Raw genomic sequence first — 27,628 nt, 5'->3', positions numbered from 1 at the left:
AATTAAGAATATGAATTTTCTGGAATTAACCAGTTTACAGGGGACACGATGGAGGAAAGAAATATACGGCCATACTGAAGACAAGGCAAACACAGTTCTTCCTCCTCCTAAAACTCAAATATTTCTGAGATCCCACTGCTCTGGTTCCATTCACTTTGATCAAACCACCATGCGGACACTACGTCACCCCCCCCTTTATGGTTGCGTATTATGTCGAAAATACAATAATAACTCAAGCTTTTCCGCATAATGACTTTACGTTAGCTATTTCTAGGTAAGGGCTGAAATGCCCATTTCATAATCCTGTTTTCAGAGCATGTCCTTTTCTGTTGGTCTTTATTTCATTTTGCTCCCTCCAATGATGCAGCAAAGTTTTTCAGACTAATTGATATTGAACTAAATCCACTTAAACAGTGATTGCAAGCCAAGTGCCCTCATTTAAAACTACTTTTAAGTCTAAAATTGTGTTTCAGATACTTGAGTGCACTGCATCTTAATTCCCCTTATAACGTCCTAATCCCCAAAGCGGGAGAGACTAAGTACTTCACATATTATCCACTATAACTAATAAAACGAAATAACTCTCTCACAGTACACTGTATGAAGCAGAGTAATTAAATACATGCCACACTAAAACACACTCAAATTTCTATTACTCTGCCTCCAGGTGGGGAGTATTTCCTTTAATGTTTTCAATAAAAAATTAGATATTTTCACCATTTTCCTTTTGCTGTAGTCCATTACTGACCCTCTTAGAATACAGCTAACTATACCCCCCCACCCACTTGACGAAAAATCTTTAGTACCTAAGTAATAAAACATAAACCTGGCAAAAATTCAGGCCTCTCGGCTTATTCTCCGTCTTAAATCTAGGACCCTCTGTGGAATAAGCTTATAAAAAAGCACTACGCATTTTGTCCTAGGGAGTAAATCTGAGCCACCTGTTGAGCATGCTGAACTTCCTCTAGGAATGACTTTGTTAGCTGGTCCTTAATTTAAATCAGCGAATACTGACGAAGGGCAGAAATTTGATGATCATCAAGGATGGCACCATTCACGGGACATCCCTAAAGAGGAGACCCACGGGTTTACTGGATTTTGCACGTCCACTTAAAAAATGCTTTTGTGGGGTGGCCTGGGTGGCTCAGTCGGTTAAGCGTCTGACTCTTGGTTTCAGCTCAGGTCATGATCTCGGGGTCCTGGGATCAAGCCCTGTGTAGGGCTCTGTGCTCAGCAGGGCGTCTGCTTGTCTCCCTCTCCCCCTCCCCCCGCTCGCTCTCTCTCTCTTAAATAAATATTTTAAAAACAAATAAATAAAATAAATAAAAAGTGCTTTTGTATCACAGCCGAGCAAAAAGTGTCAGAACAATGTGGGGGCCCAGGCACTTGGATCTACTTTCCTCTTCATGAGGAGGCTTCCTCACGTTATATCTGCATGTCTCTGGAGGAACTCATTCTTCATTATTTCTGCTATTTTGTAGTCCTGACTTCTCAGCTACACTCCGGACTAAGACAGTGTCTAATGATCTGGTTCAAAGTATGGATGAATTCACAGGCTTTGCTGACCTGAGGAGCACTTCCTTCCAAGCAAGCATAGTTGAATATGGTGGACCAACATGGTTACAAGCACTTATTAATTTTTCTTTCTGGTGTCAATTAAAAAAATAAAAATAAACCACTGAGCAAAGAGACTTGCAAAATTTCAGGTAAACATGATGCAGTATTCACTCCATAATCAAAATATCATGGTAAGATGTTGAAGGTGTTTGTGTTTTAAAAAAAGTCCTCGTCTGATGTCTCTACTGAATATATAACTTAGGTTGGTACCAGTTTAAGTTCGAGAACTGAACTCTTTAAGATGGGATAAAATGAGTATTTTTTTATATAAAGAAGAATGAGTTTAAAGGGGAAAAAATCACAGATTTCCATTATAAGCCCTTCTTTTATTTAAATGATATTTTGGTTTTTAGTTGTAACAAGCTCAGGAGAACAATACCAGCCATGTGGGAGAGGGCTCTAATTTCGTCAGGAGGAGATGAGAACCTGCTTTTCTGAGGCACCGAGGAGTCAAAAAGATTAATGACATTCTGTCTGGAAGAAATCATTCAAGTTGAATTCTGGGAATTTTGTGTTAATGACACTTCGGTCAATGACTGAAATCCTGTGATTTCAGAGTCCCCTGAAACCATGGTGATTCCACTGCGGACACCCCACTCTGAGGCCAGATGCCCGGCTTCCAGTGAGTTCACCTGCACTTTCCAGTTTTAGGCATGCTAATGATCTTTTGATTCGGAAGACGGATACTGCATCGTTACCAGAAGCAAACGTCACAAAAGCAAGCATCCAAAGTGACGAGGAGCAATGGGAATTCTCGCAAAGATGATTAAGGAAGGCTGCTAGTCATTTACTGATCTGTGGCAAGAGCACAAAAATGGAAAAGCAGTTACATTGAATGGGTAGCATGGTAACAAGACTCACACTGTGCCGGTAGAATGGGTCAACTTTTGTAGGGTATTTGTCAAACTGTAAAGGGATCAAAGCAAAAGCTAGTTACTTAAAGAGTCTACATTTCTGTTCACTGCTTCAGCGGAGGCCGCCCTAAGTCAGCTTCTCTGTCATTGGGCTGTCATCCGACTCCATAACCTCGCTGTATAGGAGGGAACCCTTCTCGACTCCTGAGTTGCTCCGACAAGAAATGGAAAAGCAAAGTGAGAACCCATACGGTGCATTTAGGCCCTGGTCGCACGAAGAGTGTCTTTCTTTCTGGTCTGTTTTTAGAGACTGGCACAAACCAGACATCTCAACTGGAGAAAGAGGCAATTATTCAGATCAATCAGAGAGAAGTGAGCATTTGGTCTAATTCATCCAGAGATTCCTTGTTTTCATCTTCCCTTTGGCAGAAGAACAAGTACATTCAGCCACCTACTGAGATGTATTACTCCCAAATGGAAAGGCATCTGGGCGAGGTCTTAAAACTTTTCTTTTGAGCAGAACAGAGTATACCTCTGCTTCCGCTAAATAAAGTCAGCTTCCTCGTGCCGTAACCCCCCCACCTTAGTTAGATTTCATTTATCTGTGTAACAGCTCACTCACGCTGCCAGAAACTCTTCTTCAAGATAATAGGCCCTTAAAAATATAACTGTTGAAAAGTATAATTCATCCAGAAAAATGATACAGGATTTGTTATAGGAAAAAATTTTGATCCCAAGGTCTCATTTCTAATATTCTCCTAAATAAATTTAGAAAATAAACTTCAAAATCTATATTTAAAAAAATTAAGTTGAACAAAATAGGGAGGGGGAGGGAGGAGAGGATGCAATTTTTGGTGGAGGGTGTACCTCTTAAAATCACAGAATTCAAATCTATTCTCACCATGCCGATACTAAATCAAGTATTTCCTTGTATACTAAAAATTAAGTAAGTAAAGCACCCCAGTACTCACGGTGGCAGACACGGCTCTATCTCAGAATATTTAGCACCCTAATATGGCACTATTCATTATAGTTCATAAGTTAAAAAAAAAGAAAAATCCTAACTGGTCCCCCCGGCATGTGCTAGACCCAGTCGAGACCAAGACCATGTCCTCGTCAGCAGCATCTTCTACCACAAGATCAAGTTCTGCCCCTAGGGGCCCACAGCTCCCTGAGCACTTGCTGACAGAGCAGGGTACCAGCCTGGGGCACCGTCTTACGAAACACAAGAAAGAGAACCCCCCTCAACAAAACAGGCTTCGGGGAGCCACCTGAAAGAGCAGGGGGTCACGGACACGGTCCAGGTCTTCAGACGGCTCTCTCTCCTCCTCGGCCCTCCTCCTGACTCCCAGAATTCTACGAGCGCTTATCTGCGAGGACTTGGTGCGAAGCACAGACAGGCACCTTTCTGTAAGTGGTGGCAATCCCCCAAGGTGCTCAAGAAGACAAAACTACCCTTTAAGAAGTTAACTACCAGCAGTGGATGGGACGGTTTGGAGGGCATGAGAATACCCCCTCCCCACGCACACGCAGAGTGCTCGACAGAACCTTCTAGAAAGAAGCGCCCACCTGAGGCCCTGGGTTAGCGCTGCGGGAGCAGGGCACACTCCCTTCTCCCCAGCAAAGACGGACGGGGCTGAGGGAGCCCCCTGAACGGCTACCGCTCCCCATCCCATCTCCTGCGCCCCGACAGCCCATGCCACCCAGCTGCATCAAAAAAGAGCCGTGCTCTACTTATCCTCACATTTCTGCCCGGGGTACGCACCATGGGCGGTGCTGGCGTGGGCATGATGGCGGCGGGCGGGATGGCGTGGGGGAACGGCGTGAAGGTGTGCTGGTGCGTGTGCTGGTGCGTGTGCTGGTGCTGGTGCTGGTGCTGGTGGAACTCGGTCCGCAGGTAGGGCGGGGGGCCCAGCGACGCCCCACGGTCAGCGCTCTGGGAGGCCAGGAAGCGCGTGTTCAGCTCCTGTCGCAAGATGTCTTGCTCTGGAAAAGGAGGAGAGGGACAGGATGACGCTTTCTGCCCCGTCAGTAATATCCTTCCGGTCAGGACATCTGAGTACCTGCCCAGAGGGGGACGAGGACCAAGGGCGCCCCCGAGAGCCCCCGTGCCCCCAGATGGAAGGGGACCACCGACCGGAGGATCCTGACACCCAGTCACAATCGGATCGTGTTCTTCTAGGCGCTCGGCTTTCGGGGACGGGCTCCGGGCCGAACAGCCAAGAGGCTGATTTTCAGCTCTGTTAGTGTCAGCTCAGGGAGCCAGGGCCTGGGCAGTCACCCACCCGGGGCTCGGCTCCCTCATCTACCGCAGGGGGGCGTTAATATTGTGCACGTTGTGGGCTGTTTGGGGGGGTTCGAGGAATGAACGTGTTTTTATGCGTAAGAACGGCTGACTGCACGCTGATCTCTGTTACCACAGCCATGTTCTCGTGCCTTCTTCTTCAAGGGGGAATTTCTGCAGCAGGGTATAACATGGCTGTGATGGCCCACACTTGGGATCCCGGCCTGATCAATACAGGGGAGGAGAAGAGGGGCCGACACCTAACACTCGATTTTGGTAACACTTAACGCTCTGGGCACGAAAAGTGCATCTTCCCCTCTGAAGAAGGGAGAAGGCCCTCCTCATTGAAAACAAACCCCTTAAACCAGGATGGAATTCTCAGAGCCTGGAATGGAACAGTCTCTGGGCCTGGCGATGTTTCTGTCCCTCTCACGGGAGCCCAGGCGACAGGGCATCTACAATCCGTGCGTTCCCACTCAGTGGGTGAACTCAGTTGGAAAAGCCTCCTGACTTGCAACAAACTGCTTCCCCCCGGCAGTTGTTTGGGTCGGTATGGTGCTGGTACATGTTTTGGCTGAACTTCAGCCCATACAGGGCTGGAGGAAGGTTCAAGAATACATCTAACAAAGCAGGAAATCGTCAAAAGAGAAAACCCAGCCCCAAGGGGCAGCACAGACAGCGAGGCCACCAGCGGGAGAGACTGGGGGTGGGGCTCGGCGGGCAGGCTCCTCCCTCCTACCTGAGTAAGTGCTTCCGGCCGGGTGTCCGGGGACCTGCAGACTCCCTGAAGTCAGAGGCGGTGGAGGAGGCAAAGCCGTGGGAGGGGCAAACATATTGGGGTGATGTGAGTGTGCGGGGGGCTGGAGGGTGGGCGTGAAGCTGTGCAGGGGGCTGTGGTTGGGCAGTGCGAGGGGGAACGGGGAGGCCGAGGGGTGGTGAGAGATGTGAGGAGGGGCGGGCTGAGTCTTTGCTGGAGTGCTGCTTCTGCTACTGCTGTTGGAGCAACCACCAAAAAATAAAAAAAAATTTAAAAAAAAAAAAGGAAGAAGAAAGGAAAAAAGAGGTAAGACTTTTATTTTCTTAAAAAAAAAAAAAATCCTATCTCCCTGCCCAAAGCCATTCAACACTTTCTCCTGCTCCTTCCTCTTTACACTCTTAACAGACCCTGCCCCGGGGGAACACAAGAAGCTTCTGCTAGGATCACAACCGCGGACAATAGGAGCTGAGGCCCCAGAGCTTTGGCTGAAAACCCAGGTCCGCTCCCCACTCTGCTGCCAAGTTCTCGTCTCTGCCCCAGGAGCCCTGCGCCCTCACATCCTCCACTAGCCACATGTCCTACAGTTTTCAGAGAGGAGTAGAACAGTGGCCTGAGCTCCCCCCGTCGGACCGTGACCCCCTTCAGTGAAGAAGCACAGGTAGGAGGTGAACCAGGGAGCCCCTGATCACCGCTCTGGTCTGGGGGCCACGGACATGAACTCGGGGGCAGAACCCCGGCGAAGGCAGTTTCCTTCCCCTGTCCTAGACAGGAAGCAGCAAGCCCCAGAATCCCCCTAGTCACCAGGTTGTCACAAGGGAAACAAAGTCACAAGAGTCCTGGGAGGTTAGAATTACAACCCCCGGGGCCAAGCAAGGTTTCGGTCTCCCTTTCCTTGGCAGTCCTCCCCTGTGCTACTTTGAAAACTCTCCTTTGTAGTTTGGCAAAGACGAGGCAGGAGAGAGCCTGGATCTCCACCACGGGGCTCCTCGTTCTCCAAACGCAGCCTGCTTCTCGGCCTCTCGGACCGCCTTGGAGGTCCGTGGTAATAGAAAAACCTCAACCAGAAACCTCCCTGGCCCTCATCTTCCTGACTCTGGAGTCGCAGGTAGATGGAGCATCTCTGAGTCGTCCTCCCTCGGAGGCAAATGGCCTCCCTTCTAAGACTCTCCCAGCGCTGGGTGCCCCTCAGGTTTCTGCGCCAGTTCTCACGCATGCCGCCCCTTCCCTGGGCCCTCTCCCTGCGCTCCGGGCTCTGCTTCCCGAGAACACAGCGACAGTGTTTGCAACAAGAAACGCCAGTCTCCTTGGGAACTCCTTACCCACTCCCACCTGAAGAAGGAGGCAACAGGCCAAAAAAGCAGGTTGGCTCACCTTAAGCTGTTGAGGCTTAAGCTACTGCTGTTGTAGGCTGACAATGGCTGGGAGAGGCTCTGGGACGAGGGGTGGGCCTGCACAGGCGGGAGGCTCTGATGGAGCAGCTGGGCAGGGGACTGAGGCCTCGGCGGCCTCTGCACTGGAGGCTGAGGGGCGGGCTGAAGCTGGGCCTCTGGGGGCGCCTGTGGTGGCTGTGTGCTTGGACGTGGGGGCTGAGGCGGGGCCTCTGTGCGCTGCACCAGGTCGGGGTCTGGAGAAGGAGCTCGCGGCTGGGGCTCCGCCTGGGGCTGGGGCAGCGGCTGAGGGACCTGAGGGCAGGGGTCTTTAAGCACCAGGGGCTCAAAGATCGGCTCTTTGCAACAGTCCTGGCTCTTCTCCTGGCTTCTCTCTAGACCCGATATCTTGGGGACAATCGGCCCCGCATCCTGGCTGTCATGTTCCGGGAGCGTGCCAACAGCTAACTCCGGATCTGTATGGGGGAGAGAGCAAAGACAAAGTCACAGGCAAGGACACATGAGTGTGAAACACGGAGCAGAAAGCCAAGTCCAAGCCCAGACCCCACAGTCCCACCAACACGGCACACGGCCTGGTGCCACGTCCTGACGTGACCGCTTGCGGGACATGCGCACACCGCGACCAGGGCCGAGGGTAGATGGGCGAAGGCGAGCCGGCCGCAGGAGGCTGCGTTCCAGAAAGCGGCCTAGGCCACCAGAGTCTGAAAATGCAGGTTGACTTTAATCCTGACAGGGCCTTTTATGCAGCAAAATTAAGAAACAATAGCTGACGAGTTGATTTTTTCCCTTTTCAAATATATACAGTTCTTGAATATACAAAAGAGCGGTGTTTTCAAACAGCGAGTGAAGCAAATGTTATTTAACCACACACAGATGTTTCTTCTTGGCCTCGCCTCTTCCCCCTTTCCATTCTGACTGATGAGACACACTTGACATTTACAGAAATAATTTCGTGTTTGGCAAGTGCTAAACTCTGGTCAAACGTCGGGCCTCCTCATGCTCACCAACTGATCCTAGCAACGTCTGAGATCCAAGGTGCAAACATGAATTCCAATCAATTTACAGCCAACTACACATGCCAGACATTTTAAAGGGTCCTGCCACCTCTCTGGACCACTGGGTGCAATGCTGAATGCTGACGCTAAATCTGGATGTATAATTTAAGTGAAATTCCACAACCATGGAAGAAATGTAGAAGATACATGCTCTTGTTATGAATTAAAAAGATAGGCTTCTCTGGGTGCCTGGGGGGCTCACTTGGTTAAGCGTCCGACTCTTGGTTTAGGCTCAGGTCACGATCTCAGGGTTGTGGGATCAAGCCCTGTGTCGGGCTCCGCGCTCAGCATGGAGTCTCCTTGCGATTCTCTCTCCCTCACCCTCTGCCCCTCCCCATCCCGCTCACGTGTGTGTTCTCTTTCTAAAATAAAGTCTTAAAAATAATAATAAAAAAAGAAAAGCTATGCCTCTCTCCAAACCTCCATGCCACACCACAAAGTGGTTATTTGATTAGCCCGTAAGTCCAACTCTATCAAATCCTCTAGCAGGAGAATGAAAGACAAATGTGGCATTAAATAGAAAGAAATGCCCCGATTGGTGAGTAAGTACTTTTGTATACATCTAGGGGGAGAAATGACCTTTCCCACATCTTTGTGCTAAAAAAGCCATCCTTTTATTATCATACAGCGCAGAAATAGGAAGAGAACAGATTACAATATTCTCCAAAATGAGGATGTGTTCCAGGCATTCCTCAAGAAACTACTTTGGGCATGATCTTTCTCTTCCAATCTCACTGTATCAAGTGTGAGAAATACGTGGTATTCTCCCTGGTCCTATCCATTTCTGCCGATGTCCTCTAGGGTACACATGCTTTGCCATTTTTCTTCCCTGGAATTTGCATCAAAGCAACCCGTTATTTTCACTGTTCTTTTGGTAAAAGAGATCAAACCTGTGACACGCACAAAAGCAGAAACGAACTGGGTTTATAAACAAAGCACATTTTTGGCTAAAGTGACCTTGGCTCGCTTTATGCCTCACAGAATAGCCTGGAACAAACGCACTGACGGCATATGAAAAGACAGTAGTACCCTCCTTGCGTGTCTCGGCTCCAAGGATAAAGCATCCAATAAGGCCCTGGTGAAAAGTAACTCTAGACTTCTGGCGTCCCACTCACGCATATCTCCATCCAGTGCTGTCCGTCAGAACTCTCCTGGGAAGATTTTTGCTTGTGATAAGCTGAGACTTTAGGAATTCCCAAAAACCTTCGTTTCTAACTTGAGGGCTGAGAACATCAAGATTCTTGATGGGGACAGACCCCACACAGCCAAAACTCCTAAATCATGAAAGAAGACCCTTTATCTGCAGACATCCACACCCAGAGGTCCTGGCTCGGCTTCTCTTTCAACGTTTTTGCTACCATTTCCACAAGATTACCATAGCAAGTACTTACATGAGCTCAGCGAGATACACAGGCTTCCCACAATGCAAGAGGGTTAGTTAGGTCTGGGGCAGAAGCACTAACACCCCACACATCCTAACCGCACAAAATACAAGAGATTCTCCTCCGTGAGGGGTGCTTCCCACTCTGACGCTCAGACGGCTAATTTAGGATTATAATGCCTACTATAATGGCAGGAACACACTTCTATCCTTTCCAAGGGCTTTGTTCTCCCTGGACTGGGATGGTGAGGAATAAATACATAAGTATTTTCCATCTCGTGACATTTAAATTCAAACTCATGTTCTCCCTCTGAAAGTCAGTGTCCAAAGTTTCTCTCTGACATAAAAGAAAGTTTCCTCTTCCAAGGGACACCACCCAGAGGCTATCAACTTAGATTTTCTTATGCCAGTAAGGAAGCACATTAGAAACACACAGCTAAGTGCTTCGTTTATGTAGCCTGACTATATTTATCTCCTTGTTCTTTATTTAATGGGCTTCTAGAATGTGGACAACACAGCCAGGGAAGTTTGCCGGGGGCATGGTGCAGGCGAGGGCTCGCTTCCCAAGGTTCCGTAAAGGCAAACAGGGTTGGCTTTCGGGTCTCCTCTGTTGTCCCACTGTCGTTGTGGGTTAGCACCAACCCGGACACAGCCAGAACGAGGGGAGCAGCACCCAGACTGGGGATTGCCATCTCGGACAATCAGTGAGCAATCACTCTAGTGAGCCCTGTGAATTTCTACGAGATTGTCTGTGATGAATGACTCAGAGAGGACCCAGAAGCACAGAATTTCGGCACAAGACCAGAATCTGGGAAACCATCTCAGCACTTCTCAAACATTTAAAATGCATACAAATGACCTGGACATCTGATTAAAATGCCGAGTTGGAATCAGGAGTTCTGGGGTGGGGCTCCACAGTCTCCCTTTCTGAGTATTTCTCAGGTGATACTACTGAGGCTTGGACCCTTCTGTGAGAAGCAAGGAACTTATCCAATCCTCTCCGATAAGATGGGGGAAAAGCCCGGAGAAGCTAAGCAACTTGCCTGCTGGCGGTCACCCGGCTGTTTAATAAATTAGATGACTTTCGTTCTAGTCCCAACTCTGGCCACCACTCACTGCTTTTTCTCTGACTTCCACTTTGCTGCCCCCTCCAAAACAAAAATCCTAAAGCAAAGCAGGAATCCATTAAAATATTTGGTACAATGAGATAGTGCAAAGGGTTAGTTAGGAAAGCTACAAAGAGTTGTGGGAGCGGAGCACTTCAGCTAAACCTGAAAGCTATCACCAGTCCATCGATGCCCTGTTGCTGTGAAACCGCAAGCAAGGCAGTGGCAGGTTGTAAGGTTGGTAAGAACTCTGGGGCTGAGACAGTTTCACGACTCCTCATTTACACGAGTCTCTTGAGGCACAGATTAGGCGTCATGCGTTTTTGTGGCTAATCGGTAATGCATTTCCTCTTCTTTTCAATTATTCAATAAATGTATCTTCCCAGTTAAGCTTTTCCATCTTGACAGTCAATTTGTCTTACTGTGCTTCTCCAAAATTGGCAAGAACACATTAAAAAAAAAAAAAAATCATTTTGTATTGCTCTGTGTGCTCTGAGTTTGCCAAAGGATGAAATTTGCTGAGGTTGGAAGAAGTAAGAATGTGCAAATTGACTAGTCTTATTTACAAGTTTTACTCATTACATTTTGGGGTTTTAAAATCTCTCTTCTGTGATTATAAAAATAGCACATCGTGCTTACAATATAATACATGCAAATTAAAATTACACTGCATAGTGTACAGTACAAGGGGTGGATCTGCTACATGTAAATTGTATCTCAATAGCCTTGACTCAAACACAATATATTTTTAAAAAAGGTAAGGGCAGATTAAGAAAAATTTAATTTTGATCCAAATTTGATACAAGTTCCCTGGGGAAAATGGAGCTTGCTAGTACTTTACTAGTAGAATAAAAACCTACAACTTCTGTGGAGGGCAATTTGGCAACATTGAGCCAAGAAACTAAAGAAGCTCAGCAAGGATTTATAGACACAATGAAACAATTGCTCTGAATTGCAAGTTTGGAAAGAACTAAAATGTGATCATTTGGGAACTGGTTACATATAAATCTGATACATCCATACAATGGAAGATGTTACAGCCTGAAAAGGAATGAGGAACTCTGTGCATACAACCTATTGGCGTATTGCTAAGCTTCTGTGAAAACCAGAAGAAAAGTAATATATATTCATTTTCCTTTATGCATAAAGAAGCTCTAGAAGAGAGCCTAAGACACCAGTAGGGGGCTCAGGCAGAAGAACCAGACAGACAGGGAGCTATAGGAGGGGGAGATACTTGACTATACACATACATACATATTTAATTTTTGAGTCATGTGATCATGTTACCTGTTAAAATTCTTAAAGGAAAACTGGTCCTACATTTAAGAACAGTTTGAGCAAGAAAAAAAAAGCACAGCAAACAAAACTGAGAATTTGAATAGTGGTAGGACCACAGACATGGAGAGTGTATGTTATATAAAGTAAGACACTAGAATGCACAAGTTTATAATAATAAATGTGAAAATAAAATGGATTTTATGAAAACATATCCATTACTAAAACTGACTCAAAAACAAATAAACCTGATCATAGAAGTAAACTGGAAAGACTCAATGATAGACACCTTCCCCTTAACCCAGAAATATGTCCCAGGTATATTTAGTGTTATAGACAATGTGGACTGAACCTGTTAAGAAACAAACTATTCCTGTCATTTACATTAAAAACCAACAGCAACATGACAAAAGGAAGAGGAAAAACACCTATTTACAAAAAATATAATTATCGGGGTGCCTGGGTGGCTCAGTCGTTAAAGTGTCTGCCTTCGGCTCAGGTCATGATCCCAGGGTCCTGGGATTGAGCCCCGCATTGGGCTCCCTGCTCAGCGGGAAGCCTGCTTCTCTCTCCCTCTGCCCCTGCTTGTGTTCCCTCTCTCGCTGTGTCTCTCTCTGTCAAATAAATTAATAAAATATTGTAAAAAATATATAATTATCTAGCTAGAAAACACAATCTGCTGAAAAATATGAGAATAAGAGAACTCAGCAAAATACCCAAATAAGAAAACCCCACAAACTTCTGTAGCTTTTCTACACACCAGCAATAGTGAATAGAGACTTAAATAAAAAAAGGATCCCCTTTACAATAACTAAAGTCATATAATTCTCGGAAACAAACCTAACAAGAAAATGACAGGGCCTATAAAGTCTCAGAAACGTACCCTCCAAAATATTTTGAGTCTATGTTAAAGGGTATTTTATGATGAGACAGAGAAGGCAGGGGGGTGGGGGGTGGGGAGAGAAGTCAAAGCCACTTAAGAGGTGGTTCTCTTTAGAGGATACCACCCCTAGGTGGAGATTTCACACTTTGTGGGAGTGTGTTCGGTTGTCCCAGGGGCTGGAGGGCACTGGTGGCTCTTAGGGACCTTAGATGTACTGGAATATGAAGGACAATACCACACAACATCTCAGTTAATGTCCTAAAATCCCACTGGACATTTGTGCAGTTAGAACCTGACTCTGTTTTCGCATATAAACACAAAATTTTCCGCACAGTTTTAATACACACTGGATTTTCCAGGAATGCAACTGTTGTATGTTGCTTTGTCTGTTATGTCTTGTTATGAACCAGCAAGAGTTGGTTCTTCACCATTTGGGAAAATCATGACACCAGTGGGATGGTTGCTCCTGGCGTTTTAATTACCAAGTCACAGGTACCTATATGAATCTGCTTTCGTAGCAGCCACATTTACGTACCATTTTATGTATAGATTTGAGCATCTGACCATTTCATTGTCTTCTAATGTAAAGAAATATTTACATACTTAAAAACATATTATGTTATTACAAATTACTTGCTACTTGTTTTTCCTTTACTTTTCATTAGAGTGTTATAGGCATTTTAAAATTACATATATAGATAGGCATCTAACTATATATTTTGTTCCAGAAAGTAAAGAATAAAAGTGCATTATAAAACGTTTCTTATATTACACAAAAAGGGCACTGGGTGTGCTGGGGTTGAGATTTGCTGTTATGTCTCTAAGATGAACTACTATGTTTCTGGAAGCCCAATTTCTTATGGCAAAAATACAGCAACTACTCCAAGGGGTTGTTGTGGAAATTAAGTTCTTTCCACGATGTAGAGCACAAAATAAATGATCAGTGTTCTCAAAACTACTGCAGAAAATAATTTCATGGAAAATATTTCGTGACAAAATTACTACCAAGTAAAATATACTATCACCAGTATGGTCTCAATACTGAAAATGATTCTCATAAATGTGTCTATGCACACACAGAAAAAAGATGAGGAAGATAAACATCAAAATGTTAATTGTAATCCCATCATCCAGAAATAACCACAGACCTTCATTTTTAAACTTGTGTTTTTTAACTTTTTCCAAGTTTTCTACAGTAAATATGTACTATGATTGTAAAAGAAAAAAGACATTGCAGCTGACCCCTGAAAAGGACAGGTCTGAAGTGGGCAGGTAGGTCCACATACAGGTACATTTTTTTCAATCAATAAAGTACAATACTGTGAATTTTCCCTTCCTTATAATCTGCTTAATAATATTTTCTTTTCTCTGACTTACTTTATTGTAAGGATACAGTATGTAATATGTGTATAAAAAATGTGTTAAACAACTGTTATTGGTGAGGCTTCTGGTCAACAGTAGGCTGGCTATTAGTACAGTTTTTGGCGAGTCCTAAGTTATGTGTGTAATTCGGATTGCGCAGGAGGGGTGTCAGGGTTCCTAACCTCCAGGTTGCTCAAGGGTCAACTGTATATTTTAAAAGGAGTTCCTTCATGGACAATGTAACTTTCAGCATCAAAGAAGTCAACTCAGAAAGTGACTGTTCAAGTCAAACGGCTTTACCTACTAGACGGAATTTTTTAAAAAGTTCTTTACCCAGAGGACAGATCAATATTTGCCTTTCAGAAATGAGGCCAGGATATGGCCTTCTATCTCCTCTGCAACATTTCTAACTGGCTCTAACTGGACAGAATATTTGGACAGAAAGGAGCTGGTGAACACTGATGATTAAGAAGGAGGCAGAAAGAGAAGTAGAAGAACCTTCGTAAGGCACATTTCTGTGCTTCTGGTCTTTTCACGTCTTTACACTAGGTTAGAAAGCCCTATGACGGCTTACTCACGACAAGGTCATTATTGCAGCAAATATGAACAAGCCTTCAAGACATCAAGAAAACTAATGTGGGGCCCTGACCATTAGGCAGTGTACCCACCCATCTTTCTGAATGCCTGACCCATAGCATCTAGAAATGGGTATGTCCTATTTTTACATTATTCTGTCTCCTAGTTAACGTCTCTACTTCTTTTTCCAAATGACAGAGCCACAAAGACCTCACCACACAGAAGGAATGAAGACTAATAAGCCAAATAAGGGGGCGGGGGGGGGGGGCGCAAGAAACCCAGACTTTAAATTAAGGCAAAGTGGGAATATTAATAAATGTTGAGATGTTCTACATTAAAAAGCCAGAAACATATGAAAAGTGTCACATTTCCGTGAATTGACACTGAATAATTTCAAGCTACTAGCCATATCCATTCTTTAAACACCTTCTTGCCTCTTCTTGTACCTCCAATAAAATCTCCTTTTTGGCAAAGACCGCGTATTTTGTATATACTTACTAAAACAAAAATTGCACTACTGAATTAATTCAGCAATACTTTGACCTCTCCCCAGGTTTTAAATTCTGTCACTAGAGCTCCACATTCCAATGGTGTTTTGCAGAAAAAGCCTACCGTCTCCAACATACACCTCTCTTTATATTCCTCCTCTCCCTCTTTTCTTCAAATCATTAAACAGAGACCAGTTTGTTCCATTAGCAGATTCAATTACTTGAACGAATGGAAGGATGACATTCAGCCTTGCAGCTCTTCTTCTCGGTCACTGAAACTGTACAAATAAATTGAGGAAAACCCACTGTTTGTTCAAGGCAAATTAATTTTCAAACACTGCAAGAGTGGGAGATCAGGGGAATGGTGGGTGCTTGGCAGGGCTCAAAGAGATTCCATTTTGTGCTTGTCATTTTGTGTAAACATTAATTACCATCTGGGAGGCTAAGCTCTGGGCTGAAGTCTGTATTGCAAACCTCTGAGGGCTCCAGGGTTCCTAGTAAAAGCAAAATCCCAAATAGGAAAAAATATTTGCGTCTAGTAAAACACCAGCCAGCCCACTGGGAAAGGTGTGCGGGGACCAGCAGGTTAGGGGTTGTCTGTTATCACAGAAGCTAGTTTGGATATGACTTAGTTTCCAAGATTAACCTACGATGGACACTGAAGGAAAATCAACAGGCTGCAGGTGAGTGTTCTTAAACTTGTTTCAAGTTTATCACGAGTAAGCCTTGCACCACAAAAAGCATCAACCCTTACGTGTATGCCCATGTTTCTGATGCCTCAAGGCCAAAAATCTGCCTTCAAGGGGAGGATCAGCCTTGAAGATGCAGACTGCAGCCCCCGAGGATGGCTTCCTCCTATGGAACGTGGGCCCTACAGGTCAACCTGGGCTTGTGTTTTATTTCTTTGGTAGCGTCTCGCAAATCAGAGCAATGGAGGACCATGCTGGTGAAGGACCAGAATGAGAAGGAGAAAAATGAATTGTGATCTACTGGGGGGAGAGATGGGGCATAAAAAAAGTCTTGACCAAACCCAAGAGTGTCAACGTCCTAGCTGTAATCGGGTTTTTTACTTCATACAAGGAAAAGGCTGGTGTCACTTCATGTATCAGCCCTGCGCTAGGTCCTGAGGGCATAAAGATGGACAAGAAACCACCCCAGACTTCCAGGAGCTGGGGGCTGAGAGCGTACAATGCAGTATGGAGGGAAAAACATGGAAATGGCTGTGAGGGAGACCCGCGGCCTCCCAGTTCAGTGTTTGTTCTCTGGAAGATTCAGAGATAAGCTTAGCTAATCAGAGCTAATGAAGATATCGATATATTTTATTGATTCTGAGTTATTGATGGTCAGGCACTTTTATCTGTAACGCAGTCCTGCTGAACTGGCCCCAAGGACCTGTCTTAGGCCCAAAGCAACCGAACTGTGTCTTGGGATGTGTACAGACCTGACACGAGAGACAAGGTATCAGACAAAAAAGTCTCCAATCGCGTCAAGAACACTGGAAAAACTCCAAGGACTAGTTTCAGAGAGAAAGCCCAAGCTTCCGTGCTTTGGCCTCAAAGACATCTCCCCATTATTTCTGCTTGTGTCCTGCCAGCCTCCATGTTCATCAGCTGGTCGAGATCACCTCCTGCTTGGTTACCATCTGCAGCACCTCTCTGCCTCTGCTCTCCGGCCCCTCCTATGGATCTCAGCTTCCTGGCCCATCCTCATCAGCCCTGTCTGGCTGTTGACCAAGTACCCACATGACCCTGTGCATGTGTACACACACAAGCACAACCACCTTTAAAACCAGTGCCCACTCGACACCTAACAAGATACTGCTGTGTCCCTAGGGCACGACAGGGGGTCCTAAGAAGGGAAGGTTCTAGAAGGATTTTCAACCACATGTCTGGATTCATGCAACATGGCCTGCCTGCTCTGAGGGAACAGCAAATCTAGGGCCAAGGCCATCTCCCCAAGAAAAGCCACAGCACATATCCCTGAGACTCGAAGACAACAAGGAGCTCATTTGCTTATTTTGGAAATTCTCCAAGAGGTGGGACAAAAGCACTGAAAATAAATAACTTTAGGTGTTTGGTTAAAAAAAAAAATCTTCCTGGTACCTTTCACACTGAGAACAATCGAGTGGGGATATCTGTTTACAGACGGGACACCTTCCTCACGATACTCTGGCCCGCTGCTCACTTCTAACGTCTTCGCCTGAGGGTTTCATGTCCAGAGCCAGAAGGGGCAGTAATCGTGAGGCCAATCTGATCCTGGTCAACTGAGGCAAAAATTCTTTGGTGTAACATGTCCTTGTCGTTTTGCCTCTTACTGTGATAAGCAATCTTTCTTGGATCTGTACATGTCTGTGGTGTCAATATGTTTATGATATTAGGGGACTACGGAATGAGGCATCTAGCTAAAGGGTAGTGGGGGTATGATGATGGCATGTTAGAACGTCCGTCCATCTTTCGAGTCTATCCTCGGCTCCCAGGCTCCACATACATACAAATACTCCCCATCCCCAGGTTTCTTCTTAACCCTCTGCAATGCAGGGCTATGATGTATCAGCTGAGCTTCCGGCTGACCTAAGTGCTAGTCAACACTGGCTCACTCTCTCACTGCTTCGGAGTCTGCAAGAACACACACACTTTATCCCTTTGAAATGAGAGTGTCACCTACATTAGGCAACATCCCTGTATCTACTGCTTTTCCCTCAAAATCCCCTCTTTTCAGGGTCCAGGTATCAAAAAGAAGGTCTTAGGTTAGCCTAGTTTGAAGGAGTGAAGCAAATCTTGGTGAGTCCTCCTAGTGGCCACAAAGTCTTTCTGTTTTGAAGAGAAGTGAGGAAGGAATCACAGACTCCAGGGCACGTGGACTACTCTGGCCCTGGGCCCATGCTGTGCCAAGAGAGCTGCGGGGCGGGGCGGGGGGTTCATCCCCACAAGCAATGTCCGCGCTCTCAGTCACTTTTCCACCAAGTTCACGCAGCTGTCACTTGGCGAGCAGTCGAGGATGAGGCATCATCAAATATCCTAAAACCGATGTGTTCGCAATGCATGGTGGGAAAGCTCCAAGAGCCACTCCTGTCCTGTTCTCAACAGGTCACCGTGGGAAGTGGGTTTTGCCTTGGGAAATAGTTACCATGCTTTGGCAATGACTGTTCCATCAGCTTTCAGACATGCCTGCCTGTACTCCTGAGGACAGATGACAAAACTCCCCAAGTCTGTTCAAACAACCTGCTATGGCCCATGGGACCCGGGTGCTGCCAAGAGCATGCAATCTGAGTAGCTTATGTGTGAACACCGCAGATGCCTCTGGCATGAATCTATGAAAGTTGCCTTTCCCCCCGATATCATAGAGCCTTTGATTCTCTAGTTAAAGGCGAAAGATCAGGGAAAAGAGGACTCTGACAATTTCTCTAAGTAAGTTTTGACCTTTCTGGTCCCAAACCATCAGCCACCTCATACTGCGATTCCAGTGTATTCTACAACCTTGCTATTCCAAGTGTGGTCCACAGATCAGCAACACTAACACCTGGGATCTCGTTATGGAGTTAAATTCACACCCCCCATCCATATGCAAGTTCAAGTTTGCAAAGCACTGTTCTATAGGCTACCGGGAGTGCTGGAAAGCCGCAGCAAGCCCAGTGACCGGGGGACGCCATCCGCAAGGTCGCCAATCCTTCTAGGTCTCCACCTCCCCAGGCCCACTATTAGAAATTTACTTCCTCCAAAAGCTAGTGAAACAAAAGCAAACATGAACTTTTGGGACTTCATCAAGATAAAAAGCTTCTGCACAGCAAAGGAAACTCAGTCAACAAAACAAAGAGGCAACCCACAGAATGGGAGAAGATATTTGCAAATGATACTACAGATAAAGGGCTGGTATCCAAGATCTATAAAGAACTTCTCAAACTCAACACCCAAAACACAAATAATCAAGTAAAAAAATGGGCAGAAGTCATGAAAAGACACTTCTCTGAAGAAGACATACAAATGGCTAACAGACACATGAAAAAATGTTCATCATCATTAGCCATCAGGGAAATCCAAATCAAAACCACATTGAGATACCACCTTACACCAGTTAGAATGGCAAAAATGGACAGGGAAAGAAACAACAAATGTTGGAGAGGTTGTGCAGAAAGGCGAACCCTCTTACACTGTCGGTGGGAATGCAAGTTGGTACAGCCACTTTGGAAAACAGTGTGGAGGTGACTCAAAAAATTAAAAATAGAGCTGCCCTATGACCCAGAAATTGCACTCCTGGGTATTTACCCCAAAGACACAGATGTAGTGAAAAGAAGGGCCGTATGCACCCCAATGTTCATAGCAGCAATGCCCGCAATAGCCAAACTGTGGGAAGAGCCGAGATGCCCTTCAACAGATGAATGGATAAAGAAGATGTGGTCCATATATACAATGGAATATTACTCAGCCATCAGAAAGGATGAATACCCAACTTTTACATCAACATGGATGGGACTGGAGGAGATTATGCTAAGTGAAGTAAGTCAAGCAGAAAAAGTCAATTATCATATGGTTTCACTTATTTGTGGAATATAAGGAATAGCATGGAGGACATTAGGAGAAGGAAGGGAAAAATGGAAGGGGGGGAAATCGGAGGGGGAGATGAACCATGAGAGACTATGGACTCTGAAAAACAAACAGGGTTTTGGGGGGGGGGGGGGGGATTGGTTAGCTCCGTGATGGGTATCAAGGAGGGCACGTACTGCATGGAGCACTGGGTGTTATACGAAAACAGTGGATCGTGGATCACCACATCAAAAACTAATGATGTAATGTATGGTGACTAACATAATAAAATTTAAAAAAAAGACGTTTACTTCCTTCATTCCTTCCCGGGTGGGTTCTTTACCAGCATGTAAGCTGCCGCAGGGGTGGGGTGATGGGAGGTAGATCAGAAGCTGCCTCCAGTACCGGACACAGTTATGAAAGCTAGCGACAGTGAGCGCTTATTCACGGTGATTATTTCCCATCCTGGCTCCATGCACATTCACTGGATCGCTCAGCATGTAGAACAGGGAGTTACAGAGTCTTGTCCCTAAGCACGGCCATGAGCACCTTCAAGGACCTGATAGCTGTCACACGGAGAAGGAAGCAGATCTACTGTGAATGACATCATGTGCATAACTAAGACCAAAGGATGTGTATTGAAGAGCAAACTTTCCCCCTGGAACAGCCCGGGCTGCTGTGTAGGGGACCAAGCTAACGATCTCTTTTGCTCTTCACTGGAAGTGTCAAGAGGACATTCGTGTCATGAACGACCGAGACCAAAATTCTGAGGAGCTAGTTAGTCATGGAATGGGAAGAAGCCTGGACCACATGACTTCTGAGATTCCATGAGTTCCCTAATAAGATGTTGGGGGCACCTCCTCAGAAGAACATCATCATGTCTTTATTTTTCTTTCCCATTCCAGAACTCAATCTTCTCAAGTATTTCACACAGAGGTTAATGAGCACTATTCTCTTGATTTGCATAGATTTTGACAAATGCCACATCTTAAGTTATAAACTAAGGATCCTGACACCAAGTGACTAGAGTTTTCTAAAAATAGAGTATGTGTGTGCGTGTGTGTGTGTGGGGTTATTGTGTTGTGCCCTATGTTTGAAATATTTGATCTTTTTTAAAGAACAAGTCTACCAATCCTTACATTGATTTTCTATAAACCACCAATGTAATAAATACTTGGTAGGAAACTAGAATCTCTTGCCATTAGTTCATCACTTGTCATTATTTCATTATCCTCAACTTATCACAGAAAAAGGAAACATGTTCAAATATAAAATTTGAAGCTCCACGTCTAGAAGGCAGTTCAGGAAGGCAGGGAGGATGATGAGGACATCAGCCTATCAGAAACTCGCTATCCGTGGCGCTCCACGGTGTAATGGTTAGCACTCTGGACTCTGAAACTATCTAGCTGCTTGAGTCGCCTCTCAACTCTGAAACGCTCAAATCACTCTCCAGAAATAAACAGTGGGAAACTGGAACTGTCCCTGGGGTAGAGGTGGGGCTGGGGTAAGTCACCAAAACGGTAACATTGCCTCCCACTTATGACTGTAATTCTGGAAGGCCAAATCCAAAGTGGGGGCTTGGGACATGTACTATCACCATGACTTCAACCCTCCTGCAAATACCTGAACTTTATCTTCAGAGAGGTCTTCAAACCAGAATGGCAGAAGGTAATACAGCATTTGCTTTGTTTCTTTTTCAAATGCCTGAAGACCACGTGCATCTGTCTGTCCCACCATCATCCCCGGTTCAACATGACTAAAGTCAAGTCCATCCCTCCCCCTCCCCCTCCGGCTCCCCCATAGTCATCCTCGAAGCTCAGAATCACAGCAGCGATGTATTTATGTTCTCCCCTTATGCTACTCAACGGCTCAGGTGTGAATTACTGCTTACCATTTAACACAAATAAAACAATGGTTTCAGAATCAGCCGTTCCTCAGCAGCCTGAGTGAGCCTATAGATCAGATCATGCTGTCATAGGAATCCCCTGTTGGGAACTCTCCAGTGGCTTCTCCCCATATGTGGAACAATCCCCCAGCTCCTCCCCATGGCCCCTTGCTGTGCTCTTGCTCTGCTCCTGACCACCATCCAGGAGCTCCACACTCCTGCTCTCTTACCCTTTACACACAGACGGGTGCTTCTGAACTCCGCCTTCCAAAGACCTGTTTTCATCAAACGACCTTGCTGTAAGTCTCCTCCAGGCCCCACAGCCCCTGGCAACCACCCTAATCTCTGATGAACTTCTATTCTAGACACTTCATGCCCGTGGGATGTAGCAGGCATTTAGTAGATATTGTATTGGCATTTTAGTACATATGACTAGTTTTTTGAGAGGAGAAGGGGACCTCTTAAAATCTTTGTCTTTATTTCTACCCCAAGCACAGTGCCTTCCACATAGTGAGTACTTGATAAATATTTGATTTCTTTAGGCACATAATAATCAATTTACAAAATCTAAGTAAGTTTCTTTATATCTGCAATTCAAAAGGAAAAAAATCGCTATAATGAGAAAAATACTCAATAAACAATTACACATTAAGCCGGAAAAATCATGTCTCTTTGGAGTCATTTCCGTAATTGAACATTATACTGCAATAAAGTAATAGTATATAACACAAGCAAATGTAAAATAATTGGAAGCTATTATGAAGTTTAAGCATCCATTTTTGATATATAATAAAACTAATGTTCTATTTTGAATCATAAAAGATTCTAATAGTTTTGGGGGTTTTTTGAACAACAACAAAAAAGCAGGGCAATCAAAAGCACATCATGTTAAAGGAAAGAGATCTTAATAATCAACGGTAGGTAAAGCTTCTTTAGGAATATGCTTATGCTGGATCTGAGTAGTCTACAGACTTTAAGAGTACAAACACGCAATTTTATGTGCACTGAAGAAATGAGAAAAGGTACACAGCTGTGAGCCTGGGGAACAGTCATGGGGAGGGGTCAGTTCACCTGCAGTATTTAAATTTTCAACAGAACACCAAGTGTGAATCCACAAAGGTGATACGAAGTCAAATAACTGTGCAATCAGCCTAATGCACTCATTATGAGAAAACCAAAGTAAAAAAAAAAACGTTTAAAAATTAGCTAAAGAGAACTGCTAAAAACGAAATAGAAAAATTACCCAGCAATGAAACACCAAGGAGGAGTAAGTGCTAGAAAGAATGATACCTGCACAGTAATGGAGTCCAACGTCCACGGGGTTGGGGAGGAGGGAGCCTACGGCCAGGTGAGGATACACGCAGGCAAGGCAGGCTCTTGAGCTGAACAAAGACGCAAAGACACCCCAGAGCCTAGATGACGGGGTCTCCAAGTTGGTGTTGCTGTTTGCACTCTGTCATCGTCCCCCGGCTCATCTGCCGCACCCAACCGACCACCGTTACCAGCGTGTCACTGGGCTACTCCCCGTGTCCCCAGAGGCCATGCTGGCTGACTGAACGGAAATGTGCCCATTTGTAAAAATTTCCTCCTTGCTCAGGTACTAAGGAAGGCTTTGGATCAATCCTAAGGCAGAACTGAAGGCCATTCTGAAGTCCTGACCTTAAAGACAGGAGGGGGCGGCCTAGAAAGAGCAAGATACAACCGAGGGCATTGGGCTATGTCCCCAGACCGGAAACGTGCCTGCCCACAACCTGGTCCGCTCCTCCACAGACAAATGGCTGAGAGTCATTCACCCCGGGAGTCTATTTTTAACCACTGACACTGGTTATGTTTCCTTAGACCCTGATTTATTCAGGTCTATAAATTGCTTTATCCTCACAACTACACTTAGGACAAATGATTCTAGTTGAAATCGGATGTTTTCAAAGCCCTGGGTTTAGAATTCAAATATCCCCTGAGGAAAATAACACCTACCTCCCAGGTTTAAAATAAAACTTACCTCCCAAAAGTGTGAACAATTTAAACCTGCTTTGCCAACAGTAGAGGCTTTCAAAACACATTCATTTAATTCTTCTCCTACAGAAAAATGGTGGGGCGAGGAATTATCATTCACCCCACACTTTTAATCATTCCTTCCTGCTCTCTTCAGGTGCCACCCAAAATCTTGACCACTGCTCCCCGGCCAAGTGGCCAGGGCCAATGTGTCTTCGAGACTAGGAATCTCACACAAAGGTGCCCTACAGATGTAATTTCCCAGTCAGTCAGTGTTGGGGACTGGGGGGGGGGGGGGGGGCAGATGTAAACAAAAGAAAACCCATCAACTGGGAAAGAAAGCATGTCCTGCCTAGAGGCAATGAAATCTTAATCCTCTGTAATGCACCACAAATTCCACAGACATAACCAGGGATGTTTTTCCTTCAAAACCCGAGATCAATTCACGGCAAATGCTTAAATCTTTTTTGAACACAAAGAAACACAGTTTTCTGTCGGCCCTAACAAAGACATGTAATTGTAGAGCATGCGGTCTGAAGAAGACACACCTTGGTGAGCTTGTGTAGGACCTGAGTGTACAAAGAAACACTAATAAAACAATGGGAAGTGTGTTTATGATTAGTGACTGGACTGGTACAACTCAATGAATAAATGGAGAAGCTGAAATTATATAAGTTCAGTTTATTTGTTTTTTTTTTTTAAGTAAGGTCCATGCTTAGTGTGGAGTCCAACGTGAGCTTGAACTCACGACCCTGAGATCAAGACCTGAGCCGGGATCAGGAGTTGGAGGCGTAACTGAGTGAGCCACCCAGGAGCCCCAAGTTAGATTTCTCCCTAAATGAACAGAACTTATGTGTGCCTTGTGACACAATTTGGAGAGGCAATATATTATAGGCCAGAAAATAACTGGATTCACATTCTGGTTTTGTCACTAATTAGCCAATAACTTTGAGCAAATCACTTCACCTCTTAGAGCCTTGATTTCCTCATCTGAATCTAAGAGGAGCTTGGGACTCCTGATTTCTGGGATTCTTCCTAATTCCAAGAGTCTGTGACACTGACACATTAGCCTATTTTCAACTAAGGCCATCAACAAATCACACCCGTATAAATGATGGGAGGTGAAATTTTATACTTTTAAACTAGAAACTGGATGGGTGAAATACAAGTCTGTCCTCTATGCTCTCCCTCAAGAAACCGTCTCTTGAACAGACTAACTGAAAAGTAAGAGCCATTCAAACTAAATCCCCTTTCAAATTTTAGAGAAATCTGCTAAATGCAACAAGGGACCAGACGTATAAAATACTCTTTTGGTGGGAGGGGACTTTGGAAATTGGCTAGATGAGCCAAGTCTGTCTCTTTAACATTTGTTTTCATTCCTCCTAATAAAAATAAACTAGTCTTTAAGAATAGGACCTTCTTGAGAGTGAGTGGGCATCAAAACGTATGCAGCTTTATATTCCCAGGGCCTGGAACACTTGAAGAACACAGAAGATGTTTTACCAATCAAGTGAGAAACAGAATGAAGGGCCGCTGCTCTACCACTTGTTTTGAAAACATGAATTTGTTCCACTGTGAATGCTGGGTTTGCTTACGTGCAATCCTCCCTGCTGAGCAAGGAGCCCGATGAGGGACTGAATTCCAGGACCCTGGGATCATGACCTGAGCTGAAGGCAGAAGCCCAACCGACTGAGCCACTCAGGCATCCCTCTTAAAACCATTTTTAAAAAAGATTTTATTTATTTGAGAGAGAGAGAGAGAGAGCATGAGCGAACATGAGCGGGGGGAGAGGCAGAGGGGAAGGGACAAGCAGACTCCCTTCTGAGCAGGGAGCCCGACACGGGACTCGATCCCAGGACCCTGAGATCATGACCTGAGCCAAAGGCAGATGCCCAACTGACTGAGCCACCCAGGCGTCCCTCTTAACCATTTTACTTTTTTTAAAGATTTTATTTATTTATGTGACAGAGAGATAGAGAGCACAAGTAGGCAGAGAGGCAGGCAGAGGGAGAGGGAGAAGCAGGCTCCCCGCTGAGCAGGGAACCCGATGCGGGGCTCCATCCCAGGACCCTGGGACCATGATCTGAACCGAAGGCAGCCACTCAACCAACTGAACCACCCAGGTGCCCCCCTCTTAACCATTTTTTAAAAAGATTTTATTTATTTGAGAGAGACAGCGTGAGCGAAAATGAGCCGGGGGAGAGGCAGAGGGGAAGGGACAAGCAGACTCCCCGCTGAGCAGGGAGCCCGATGTGGGACTCAATCCCAGGACCCTGGGATCATGACCTGAGCCGAAGGCAGATGCTTAACCACTGAGCTGCCCAGGCGCCCCATTTCTTAACCATTTAACAGTGTAAAACTAAGTTACTATTTTTATAAGGTTCCTATCTTAAAAAACAACAACAACAATAACAAACAAAACTGTGAGTGATGAAATTTTTGTATTCCTAACCCACTTTCCCCATAAGCCCTACAGTTGCCATTATTCCGTTGTGCACTGCACCGTGATTTTTTTAGGAACATGTACACAACGTTACAGCAGAACTGACTATAAAATTAAGTGAATTCATGACAGAAAGAACCTCATCTTACAAAGAATGGATCAACAGTCAGTCCACAGGAAAGTGTCTATCGGGCTGCGAAAGGCATCTGGGTACTGTCCTCTTCAACTTACTTACCAGTTAACTTATTTATTGATATGCAGAAATTGAGAGAGTGACTATTTTTGACTCATTCATTCAACAGAACTATATGAAGCTCACTGACTATGAGCTAAGTGTTGGAGAGAGAAGAGAAAGATGATGAGGTATGATTATTATCCTGGCGGAACTCATATCTGAGTGGAGGAAAGAAATAAATAGCTATAATGCAATGTAGTAAAAGCTCTAATAAATGTATCTCAAAGTCCTCTGCAATCTCAAAGGAAGGAAGGACTAACTCGCAATGACAGAAATGTGAATCCTCAAAGTTTAACAAGCTGAAATAAATGATGGGTTAACAGAAGAAAAGAAAGGAACTACAATAGCACCCATTGTTAAGTGTGTACTTAAAACCTTTAGGACTTTTAAAAACCTGTTACTACTAAGCCTTGCCTCTCCATTCCTTTATTTGAAAACAATTGGTACTCGCATTCACTTTGCAGTAAGCTCAAATCAGCCAAAAGCAATTCTAATACAAGTTCTGGCTGTCTTAAGAGTAACGGGATAACCAAGAGCACGGGGATTATAGGTACTGTACCGGTTAACAAACCACATCGGGAGAATCAGGTTCTGCAGACCGTCCTCCACAGGGGCCGTAGGTAAGCTGGAATGAATTCAAAGGATGATGAACAGAATCAAAGCCCTGTCTTCTTGGTAGTGGCTGCAGGAAGGGGGGAGGGAGGAGGGCAGGAAACCCTGCTGTCTTCCAGGATCTGGAGGGCAGGCGGTCTTTTGGAAGAGGAAGGAGGCTTGTATTAGACGGCTCCAAGGGGGAATCGCTACATGGGAAACAGACTTCAGCCCAACAGAAAAGAGACTTTTCTGAGATAGAACAGAGATCCTGGAAAGGTGTCTCAGGGGTGTTCAAGCACAGGCTTCGTGACCACCTGGCAAGGAAGCTACAGACAAAAGACAGACAAAAGGCTGAGTCCAGGGTCATCTTCCGGATCTTTATCCAGTCAAAAGATTCTGTGATTCCAGTTATTGAAAATGAGCTTTGTGATTCTTAGGCAGGCCACAGTTCTTCTCCATCTCCTAACTTTAGAGCCAGACACATCACTGAAATCATGCTGTCTGGTGCTTTCTTACAGATAGAGAATCTATGATACAGGAAGAACAAAGAGCGCAAGGACGAGGTCAGGAAGAGTACCCACAGGTAAGCAATCAATTATCTTACACCTATATAACGCTCCCACCAACCACAGACCTTCCATCAGAACCACAATGAGCTGTATCACCTCACACCTGTCAGAATGGCTAAAATCAAAAACACAAGAAACAACAAGTGTTGGCTAGGATGTAGAGAAGGAAACCCTCATGCACTGTTGGTGGGGACACAAATTGGTGCAGCCATGGTGGAAGACAGTATGGAGGGTTTTGCAAAAATTAAAAACAGAACTACCATGTGATCTAGCAATTCCACTTCCTAATGTAACAGTGTTAACTATAAAAAAGAAAAAAAAAGTAGTGAGAATGGTCGTGGGTTTCCCTTACCCGCCATCGCCC

General features: G+C 45.1%; 1 protein-coding gene across 3 annotated transcripts in view; it reads right to left on the bottom strand.

Annotated features, from left to right (window-relative positions):
* The window catches only part of AUTS2 (activator of transcription and developmental regulator AUTS2), a 1,108,223-nt gene that overhangs the window by 20,864 nt on the left and 1,059,731 nt on the right, over nucleotides 1-27,628 (bottom strand). For 2 of the 3 annotated variants that reach the window (XM_032430787.1, XM_032430789.1), the window contains 4 exons: nucleotides 6,884-7,355; nucleotides 5,495-5,748; nucleotides 4,216-4,457; nucleotides 2,479-2,523 (listed from right to left, as the gene is read on the bottom strand). In XM_032430787.1, coding sequence (XP_032286678.1) covers nucleotides 2,479-2,523; nucleotides 4,216-4,457; nucleotides 5,495-5,748; nucleotides 6,884-7,355 — 1,013 coding nt within the window. The remainder of the gene's footprint in view (nucleotides 1-2,478; nucleotides 2,524-4,215; nucleotides 4,458-5,494; nucleotides 5,749-6,883; nucleotides 7,356-27,628) is intronic. The other variant, XM_032430788.1, reaches the window with a different exon arrangement.

The sequence above is a fragment of the Phoca vitulina genome, unplaced genomic scaffold (genome assembly GCF_004348235.1).
Source record: "Phoca vitulina isolate PV1807 unplaced genomic scaffold, GSC_HSeal_1.0 scaffold45, whole genome shotgun sequence".
Lineage (NCBI taxonomy): Eukaryota > Metazoa > Chordata > Mammalia > Carnivora > Phocidae > Phoca > Phoca vitulina.
This window is presented reverse-complemented; position numbering and strand designations above follow the sequence as displayed.